The sequence below is a fragment of the Carassius carassius genome, chromosome 49 (assembly GCF_963082965.1).
Source record: "Carassius carassius chromosome 49, fCarCar2.1, whole genome shotgun sequence".
Lineage (NCBI taxonomy): Eukaryota > Metazoa > Chordata > Actinopteri > Cypriniformes > Cyprinidae > Carassius > Carassius carassius.
Window position 1 is genome coordinate 12,162,050 of NC_081803.1, and position 11,027 is coordinate 12,173,076.

An 11,027-nucleotide genomic window follows, 5' to 3' on the forward strand; every position below is an offset into this window, starting at 1 on the left:
TTACAATTTGCCTCACATTCACCCATTCATACACTCATTCACACACCGAATGCGGTGTCAGCCATTCAAGGCGCCATCCAGCTCGTTGGGAGCTGCTGGGGTTAGGTGTCTTGCTCAAGGACACCTCGACACTTGGTCAGGTGGAGCCGGGGATTGAACCACCAACCTTCCGGTTTGTAGACAACCTACATGAACCACTGAGCCACTGCCGCCCCTTTTCACTCTCTCTGCACTGTGCATGTAAACTGCCAAAACTCAAATGGAATCGCAATTCCTTTTGCATTTGAATTTCCAACATCTACACGGAAACCTGTCAATCAAGTGACAGGGGTGTGGCCATTTTATTGGCTGTGTTTGCATTGGGAAGTGACGTCACTCACAGTCGACGGTAATAAAAGAGGCAATTGATATAATATTTAGTTTAATTTGTAATGACTGCATATATACACATTTCCCTGGACTAAGTACTTTTCTGCTGCTATTATTATGTTTAAATGAAAAATGAAAGGAGGCAGTTGTATTTCATATCCTTTTTTGTTTTACTGTAAATATACAGTGAGGAAAATTGCAGTAGTCAAGGCGAGCTGACTGAAGTTATCAAACGCGCGCAGACCTACGTCACCAGTCTATTTTCCTAATCTTCCCGGTGTTACGGTTTAACTGGTTACTGTGTTATCTGGTGACCAACTTCCTGTTTCAGGTCTCTGCTGCAGATGTGCTGGAACGACGGCAGCAGACTCTGCGATTCTGAAAGCACAAACTGACGCGATATTAAGTGTTTAATAAACGCAGACTTGCTCATTGCATGATTCAGATATTCTTGTAAAGATTACAAGTTATTAATATGATCGCCCGTTTCGCGGCTGAAGTAAGTAGGATAAACAAAAAGGTAAAGAACGTCTGTGTTGGACCGGGTTTCGAACACGCGCTAAAAGACGCGAGACGAGAGTCACTAACCACCGAGCTACCGATCTAAACCGAATCAGCTCCAGATCTCTCGATTGAAGACAGGACTCTTGGCGTCACATCGTGCAGCTGCTGAATCAAGGAAATGTGACCGTGTTAACTTGTGACCTGTGTTTACCTATTATGAATAGTGTTGTCAAAAGACCCAGTACTTCGGTACCAAGTAGGTACAAAAAAAATGAAAATGTAATGGTACCAGGTTTCTTTAAGTACCGGTGGTACCAAGGAACAGGTCAACCCGGTTCTTGACACACACAGCGCTATAATTTCCGCGAAGCAGAAAAAACGGAATCTCAAAATCCAGTCTTGATAATGAAACTTACATTTTAATATGGACAGTCACGGTATTTGTCAAAGTTACCATAAATTAATCAAATCAAATCTCCGTATGGACCAGTATCTGTAAATGTTTAGCCGCAAAAGTTGGTTGAAATATGAATCCTGCATGTTCTTCGCGTCTCTGAGTGAATGAATGAATGGTTTGTTTACTACATAGACTGAAGCGCGTGCCGCTTGCAGTAATTTCAGCATCTGCCGTCTCAATGAGGACAGAAATACATAAACATCACCAGAACTGTTCTGAGTCACTTCACAAGCATTTTACCGTTTCATTTGAGTAAAACCAGTGTCAAAATAAAAGTAGCCTGTCAAAATAAAAAAAGTAGCCCGTCAAAATAAAAGTTTATTTTTACATAAAGGCATTGTGCTAGAAATATTACTATTATTTAGTAGAATGTATGTGATACTGCTACTACTGTTGGAAAAATTTATAAAACTTTATTTTTTAAAGAAATAAATCACACAATATTTCTTCCATGTTTACATTTTTATAGCAAATCCCCTTTATTTATCAAAAAAAATTAAATGTTTACATTTCATTAAATTAAGACAAATTAAATTTGGGTGAAACTTGTTTACTGTTTTTCATAATTATATTACTTGTAGAAAAACTTTAAACATAATTGTAAATAAGCATAAAGAATGTTATTGGTTTTATTTTCAGTGATAAAAAGGTTTTTTTTTTTTTTTAATTAGAATATTTTTGTTTTTTGCATTGCTACCGAAATTGGTACCGAGAACCGTGGATTTTCACTGGTATCGTTACCGAATACTGAAATTTTGGTACCGTGACAACACTAATTATGAAAATAAACCATAGCAGACCACTGACTACATTTTATGATTCATGATGTTAAAGAACATTTCATAACGTCTCAGACAACTGTACATTTGTGGCTACTGTGGCTTAATTATAAACACTATCGATAACTCATAGTATGATCGGAGATACAAAAATTCTTCCAGAACAGACTTGTATATGTGCATTCCAAGAAGAGATGAGAAATAGATTTGTGTTCAGCACCACAAAAAGAACATAAAGTGTCAATATCAGGAAACATCTTTTTTAAGTAAAGCTTCACAGGATACAAAAGATGAAGTAATTTTTAAGACACATCCTTAACCTTATTGGTTATTAAGTATTTAGATGACAAAGTCCACACTAATTAATTAATAATTATTTATTACCGTCAACTGGGAGTGACGTCACTTCCAGATGCAAACACGCCTAATAAAATGGCCCCACCCCTGTCACTTGATTGACAGGTTTCGGTGTAGACGTTGGAAATTCAAATGCAAAAGGAATTGCGATTCCATTTGAGTTTTGGCAGTTTACATGCACAGTGCAGAGAGAGTGAAAAGGCAAATGTGGTAATTAATATTGCTATTTAAATATGACAGGCTCATAGCTCGTAAGATATGGGAAACACAATTGCAAATGGACTTTGCATTTCCATTTTAAATTTGGCAGACACTGTGCGGTCGCTTAAACGAAGATGCAAACGTTAATGCGCGATTTGCATTTGCGTTTGGATTATGTCACATTTTATGCGTCCACAAATTGAAAACGCAATTGCAAATACAATTTGCAATTCCTTTTGAATAATGTCCTGAATATCATTCCATAGAGATCTGCACATTAATAAATGCTGATCTTCATACAGTAAATTAGTTTAATTCCAATTCTATTATTCACACCATATGACTAAGCATCACATGTAGATAAAATGCAGTGACATCAAATCTGCAAAGAGACTTACATTTGAAATGGGTTCAGAGAGGAGCAGAGGAGGAGGATTTAGTGTAGGAGACATCTTGACTTCAGGCATTTTCAACTAAACTGACAGCTGCTTCTGTATCGACTCTTAATACCAAGTCAGATGGCTAAAAGGGTGAAGTTGTAGCTTTATTTCTGATGAGCAGCCAAAACCAAGCCTTTGTTTTTATCAGCCACCAGACAGATCTCAAATACCAGAGGCGGCAGTCAGGTTAGCAACACTGACATATAACCAATCACGATTCCAATGCACCGTCCACCAGCAGCCGCACAATACGAATTACAGAGATCAGAGCTGACAGCTGCAGGGATGAGAAGTCTTGGACTTGTATAACAGCACTTACAGCACTAAATGATGCTGGACAGGAGGAGAGTCCTCTGTGACATTCAGCAGTCAGTGTTCAGCAGTTAGTTGCCAAGGAGTTCCAAGCTATGCAGAAAAAGTCCATTTGTTTTGTCTAAACTCCACCTCACAAATGTTTTTGAATTGCATTTTGGTCTCAAAGAGCAAAGCTGACTTAAACCTGACTTGAAAGTACAAGGAAGAATATAAGAGATAAATTAGTCAGATGCCATTATAATTGTGAAATTATCCTGCTTAACACAAAGTCATGCAACTACAAAAACACGTCTTCGGAAAACTTTTGATGTTTTTATGATGATTTTTTTTTTTTTTTTTAGAGATTTGACAGCCCATGTTCCCCACACACTTTTATTGTATGGAAGAAAACCATGTGAAACCACGTCTGCACTTCTGCTTTTGTGTTCTACAGAAGAATGAATTGCATTCGGGTTTGAGATGACGGGAAGGTTAGTAAATTATTAAAAATTTTCAATTTTGGGTAATCTAACCCAAATTAAAATGGCTTGTGAATTTGTATATCTAAAACAGAGGTTGTAGGTTAAATAACAAACATTGATGACTAATTATTGAGAAGGGTGGCAAGGATTTTTTTTTTTTTACATTAATTTGCTTATTACTAAACTACTAAACTAAGAGACTACAAATATTAGACAGTGAACACCCAAAGTATTTCAATGCTGGTTAGATCTTAGGTCTAATCAAAGACCAGGAACGAACAGGAAGCACATTTTCTAGGAAGAACTCAACGGAATCAGCAGCACTTTTTATCAATGGGGAGCGGACACCGGCACACCCGAAGCCACACCCACATTCCTTTTTTCATGCTGCACAGAAAGCCACATCATCGCTAGCTACTAACAGAGAATTGTGAAACAAGAGGAATAAATAAAAAATTTAAATGGGGCCAATTCTGAGTTTCTATTCAAACAGAATAACAATTTGTTATTAAATTAAGCTGTTTTCATGGCAGGAACCAAGTGAAATCAGTTAAAACTAGGTACATAAACATATTTAAGGAGGACATAAGCGATAAACAGACAGGATAAATTATTCACAGAAATATAAAATGAGAAATCAGAACACAAATAACAAAATCATACAAAAAAAAAACATTGTTACTGAGAGAAGAGTAACCTGCTCATACACATTTCTGTGACCTTTATTACTGCATCTCATAGATGACATCACACATGATGACATCACTGCCCAGCAGGCCATTCCGATTGGCTGAAGGGAAACCCTGCCCCTGTTAGCTCTCACAACGTACAGAGAGACACTGAAACAAATATAAGGGAAAAAGCTCTCACTGCCGTAGCAGCATCAGCCTTAGGCCAAGCGTGATTCATCCACAGCAAGTAACTGCTGCTTGCTTCAGTGTTGTCTCAGACATGCCCAGAAACAAACCCTCTTTCCCAACCGGTGGCTCATTCAGCCTACAAGAACATGCTGCGTGGCTCGAGAAACATCAAATCGAAAAGAGCGGGCCAGTTTCTTCCTGGATTTCTGTGGACATCTCTGGTCTGTGCAAGGAGGATGTGATATCAGTTTATTGTGTGTGTGTATATATATATATATATATATATATATATATATAAATTAAAAATTTTATTTATGCATTTAGCAGACGCTTTTATCCAAAGCGACTTACATTGCATTCAGGCTAACAATTTTTCCTAACATGTGATCCCTGGGATATATATATATATGTGTGTGTGTGTGTGTGTGTGTGTGTGTGTGTGTGTGTGTGTGTGTGTGTGAGTGTGTGTGTGTGTGTGTTCATTGATATTGTATTCTTTGATCTTGTCCAATTTACCAATGAGTTGTATGATTTTCTTAAATTATATAATTATAACATTTTTGCTTTGTGAAGAAATTCATACAAACAGACACTGTAGCAAGCAAACTGTAAAAATCAAGCAGATCAAGCATTGACAATCTCTCCTCTGTCTGGTGTGTATTTGACTTCCCATTTTAGACTGTTTATTTTACAGTGGTTAGATAAAGATCAGTGCTGTGAACTTCACCAGTGAGTAAGCAAACTACAGGCAACATACAAGAGATGATGGCATAAACAAAAGATGAAGAAAGGAAAGGCAACCATTAGCTGAACTTTTTGCCAGCATTAGCATATTGCTTCACAACACTCACAGTACATGCTACCATTAAACATTAAACATTCCCCCTGCTGGCACTTTCACTGACTATCACCTGCCCAGAAAAGTAACAAGAGTTCTGTTTCGGCGCTTATATTGGCGCTTTCAGTATTATAATATTTTCTGCTAATTCAAAGATTATTAATAGTTTTTCTTTTTCTGTCCTATCTATGATATGTTCCTGCCTTTATTGCTGTGCTATAGATTTAAAAGAAACGTCTTTTAGATTTCTACATAAATGTATGCAATTGTTTTTTCATGAATGTATTTTACAACAATACAAAGAGCAATGTGTTACATTTTACCAGATTTTAGACTTATTCACTTTTATTTGTAAATAAAATCTTTAAATAGATTTGATAAAATTATAGTGCTCCCGTGATATTTCTAGAATCTAGAGTATCTTTTGCTGCTGAATTATCTACCAACCTAGTTTATAATAAATTTTTTGTAATCGTTTATGATTATATATTTTTTTCATTTGTTATTTTTCATTCAAATGAAGTTGTGTATAGGTAGTAGATTGTAATTAACACAAAAGAATGATGATCAGGTCAATACAGACGAATAGAAACTCTACATTGCATTAAAAAAAAACTGATCCGTATCGGCACATTCTGAGAATTTTCGGTATCGGGTCGGTTCTGAAAAAATGGTATCGTTGCATCCCTAGTAATTAATGACAGAATTTTCATTTTTGAGTTAACTATTCCTATTTTAACTATATAATTATTTTAACCCAGTTATAACTTGAGCGGTTGTTCTGTTATGCTGACCTGCACTACTTTTGAAGTGTTCATGCATTTAGCACATTTCTATGGGTGAGCTTTGCTTTCACAAATCTGGGCGAGTGAGAGAAATGTTTAATACTTGAAGTGTCAAGTGCTTCTCTGGGTCTGTGAAGATAAATTCAGCACATCATTTAAATTCATGACTTTTTAAAGCTGTCAGCACATTCTTCTCTCCAACCTCCCATGCCCGTTTAACCCTTTTCCTTCTCCGTCCAGGGAAAAATGGCATCTTGCTCAGCATTAAAGCCTGATAGCAGGAGGCTTCAGGGAAGGATATACAATTTGCTGAGGCTTGCACTGCAATGTCACCATCCTCCATAACAGGAAGTCAGGACCCATTGTGCAGAAAGCTAAATAAACATTTTAAAAACTCTGACCATATGACCATAGGTGACAAGTGACCAGCCTAGCAGGTTCAGCATGGACAGCAGAGCAGGAAAGGGAAAAAGAAAGAAAGGAACGAGCACAAAATGCTCTCTGCAATGAAATCCAAGTTCATTCAGCACTGAGAAACTGAAAATGGATAATGGATCTCCATCCACACGAGATAATCATGTGTGATCAGCAGGGTAGAGTTCAAAGATCAAATGTATTCATAGGGCCTCAAGGTAACGTATTAAACAGCATGACATTAAACAAACGAAACCCATCTGCAGATCATCCGACTTGCCCCCCCCGTTTCATGCTTATGTTACTTTTAAAACCAGAATAATTTGCATTTGACTTGATCTGTATCATGCTTATGTTACTTTTAAAACCAGAGTAATTTACTTAAGTTATCTGCAATGAAATCAATGCACTACCGGTTTTCAGGAAACATCTAACTTGCTCCACTAATATACATAACTAACATGCAGCCAGCATCCAATGCAGAACATCATACAGGCCTGCTGTCTTTGTATACTTAAATCATCTTGTAAAGTATAATACGGTAAACCTAAATGATGTACATGGAAATAAGAGTCACTTATGGTGGTTATAGACAGCTGTTTTATAAATGTACCTTTCATTATACTGTCCATTTTGGCTTAGAGGTTTCAGCACACCAAAATAAAGCAGCACTACAATGTGAATCAGACATCATGAGCAAGTTTTGTCTTCCTCGTGCCATTTACAGCATTATGCCACTGACTCCTATTGTACCCTGACCATTACCTGGCACTTCACTGGAAAAGTGCTGTGCTACATTTGCATTTCATTAAGTTAATATACCACCAGAGGGCTTCAGGCTCTTTTTGGTCCATCATGCTCTTTACTTTTGCACTACTCTAGGATCAGTATCCCAAAATCTAACAAACTTTGACAGGATATACAAGTAAATATGGCATGCCTGACCTAAAAACACACATATTCATTTCCACACAAAATAATACGGTAACCCTTAACATTCAGCACAAAAAGACATTCACAGACAGTCTGCAGACTCTCTCAATCTATAAAGCTCTAATCTAATTTGCAATGTTATTTCAGTATTATTTATAGACTACTGTAGTTTTTATTAACATTTAGAATTAGCTTTTATATTTAAGTTTAAAATTTTAGCAATTGTTTAACATTTTTGTCATGTGCTGTTTTAAATATTTCTATTTAGCCTCAATTTATTTTATTTCAGTTGTAGATTAAGTCATTTTAGTACTTAGGCAGCACTTCTACTTTTCATTTAAAGATATTAAGTTTTAGGTTTATCTTTTCCCATTTTATTTTATTTCAGCTTTATATCAATCAACGGAAACTATTTTAATAGTGTTAGTTTTATGTAACAATAACAACAAAACTGTTTGGTTTACTTAATGTAACCTGCAAGAAAATGATCAATCAATAAGCCTAAAAAATTCCTGTTTGATACTACAATTATATTGAAATAAAGAATGAATAAAATAGCAAAGTTTGCAACAATACTGACATCCTATTGTGTTTAAATGGGTGGGTTTTTAGTCCAAAATAAGCTGTGATGTGGACAAGGGGTCACTTTACAGGCCTGACACTGGGCAAATATGATGTTTAACAACAGATAACTGATTCAGCACTAGCAATATTTGTCATAATATGACCCGTTTCAAGGACAATACAACAATACGCTAAAAAACTCAAAACGTCCATGATTATTTTCAAGACAAGATGCATTAAATGGTGACCAAAATGAGTTACACCAAGTCCTAAAAGCCTTTAAGCTAACTGAGAGGCTCATCTAAACAGACAGAGAAGAAGTGAAAGCAAGTGAGTTCAGTGCAAATAAAAAAAAATTGCAGAGGCATCATGGGATCATACATGCGTCTATAGGTGGGGCGATTTTACACCTGCTACCTGAAGCAGGTAATCTCGACACCTCAATCACAAATCTGTTTTATTATAATAGCAAAGAGAATAGGGAATAAACCCAGACTGAATCCCTTTTGTCATTTACTCAATTAAAGAAATAAAGACACTATTTATTCTAAATTTTCCTCTGATTTTTCTAATACAAAGACACAACCTGAGGCAAAGACAGCTGATTAGTGTTGATAAGCACTGTGACTACAAATCTCAATATTCTCGAAACAATCAGTTACATTTTTCAGCCATCAATCTTTTTCAAGTTTCATTATAATTTCAATACACTGCCTTTAAATCCGTGTAACTTGAACAAACCCTCTAAATGTTTGAACAAGTATGCTTAAAAATGCTGTCTGGGGAGTCAGCTCACGTAGTTTTATTTGTGACACAACCAGAATCTCTATTTTTCAGCTGGTTAACACCGACAGTAGCTAAGCTAACTCCCCTCCTGCTACTACTAGTGCTGCTGATGGGGGTCATATACACCGGGGAAGGGGTACTACAACTGCTTTTTTGAAAACACACTATAAACTCATAATAAAATAAATGAGACACTCATTTGAAGATGTTTTAAAACGCTTACTTGCAGGTGCTCCTGGAATCTGATGGGCAGGATTTGAGCCATGACGACGGTGGTTCCTCTTCGCTTTCCTCTCTAATTCCTGCTATTATTTCTGCCCAACCTAAACTACTCCAGAGCCGGGAATGAATGGAGGTGGTCTTGTGTTTTTCTGGGGGGAGGGGGGCAAATGAACCGGGAATGTTAGGTTACTCTAGCCGCCCGCTGAATGTAAATGAGGCGCTTCAACTCCAGAATGTCAACCGCCGCTGCGAGGAACTCTAGAAAGCTACAATGGCGGCGGAACCAGTCCGGTGGAGAAATGCACCGGAAAGAGACGTAGACCTCAATGGAGGCGGAGGGATACGGGTACTGTGTGGAAGAGGGATTTTAGTTCGTTTGACAACAAACTTTCACTACCTAGATGCAAAATGGCTATAAATATATTGCGAATGTGTTATAAGTATATTTGAATATGGGAGAAATGAACAAGATGAGTTTGAGCGTAAAGGCTGAGGGTACTAGTTCTTTGCGAATCGCCCTTTGCTTTTTGCCACATCATTCGTCCTCGTGAATTGACGTCAGTTCCGATATTATTTCATGTTTCATTTGTAACGTATATTATAGACAGGGGCATTTCTACTCCTTCGTCGGTATTGGAGAACTGTACTTTGAGTTTTGTCAGTGTAACGTTGGTATTGGTAATGTTTTGATTATTGATAGGAAATGCAGCACTGAGTCGTTTGCAAGCGGCAAATGCAGGGGTTGAGCTTAATAAAGATATTCTTCGCGGTTAGCAAACGATAGCATACATGTGCAGGTTTGGTTTCAATTGATTAAAAATAAATCGCCTTTGTTGTTATTGTGTTCAGTAAGCTCTCCGAACGATTCAGTGGCTGAGAGCTGTTAGACTCATTTGAACTTATTCGCGATCCATTTCTGACTCGTTTGACCAGTTTATAGAAAAGAGCGGATTCAAACGAATGATTCATACGTGAATGATGGATGCCCAAATCTGTTAGCACTACTTTGAGAAAATAATGTTGGAGCGCGTCGGGTCTGTTTTATTTACTTGACTATCAAGACTTTATTTATTATTTGTAATATGTGCATCTTCTTTTGCAAGTTTAATCATATAAAAAGCATGCTGTCTATTTAATACCTCAGTTGAATAAATGAATTGATATGTGTAGAATGTATATAAAATTCCATTAAATAGCAACATATGATCACCCATAATTGTCCTTAATCTACCATGAATTTGCTGATTTTTTTTAGAATGCAACTGTAACCATCTTAAGCACTAATTGTTCATCTTGAGTAATTCCAGAAAGTGGGTTAGTGCATTAAAATAACACATCTTAATGTGAAATTAAGAAGTATTGTGCAATATGAAAAATAATCGTAATGGAACATACTGTTGACCAGTTCACTAACAGCAACCTGTTTTCCCAAGCACGTTGTGCATACTAGATGCACACTATAGTTGTCTAACAGACAAGGGTGTGGGAAAAAAAGCAAAATTAATTTGCTAGGCAATTCCTTTCGAGTCTGTAATGGTGGGGTTTACAGCCATGAATTGTAGCCATTTCCTTTAAAACTTGGTCAGAGTTTGTGAAGAGTTTGCTCCGCTCAGAGGAAGGTGTGGCATGCATAGTGAACTTGTTGAACTGACTCTAAAATAATCATCTGTACTACTTCTGTGTTCATGCAAAACTTCCATAGACCACAAAATAACTGCTTCAGAATCAGCTAAATAAAACTA

At 36.8% G+C, this 11,027-nt stretch overlaps 1 protein-coding gene across 1 annotated transcript in view; it reads right to left on the minus strand.

Moving 5' to 3' along the window:
• The window catches only part of LOC132132199 (clathrin heavy chain 1-like), a 40,855-nt gene extending 31,265 nt beyond the window's left edge, over nt 1-9,590 (minus strand). Inside the window, exon 1 of the mRNA XM_059544512.1 lies at nt 9,287-9,590. Within this exon, the coding sequence (XP_059400495.1) occupies nt 9,287-9,328 (42 nt within the window). The 5' untranslated portion in view covers nt 9,329-9,590. The remainder of the gene's footprint in view (nt 1-9,286) is intronic.
• Nucleotides 9,591-11,027: the final 1,437 nt, after the last annotated feature.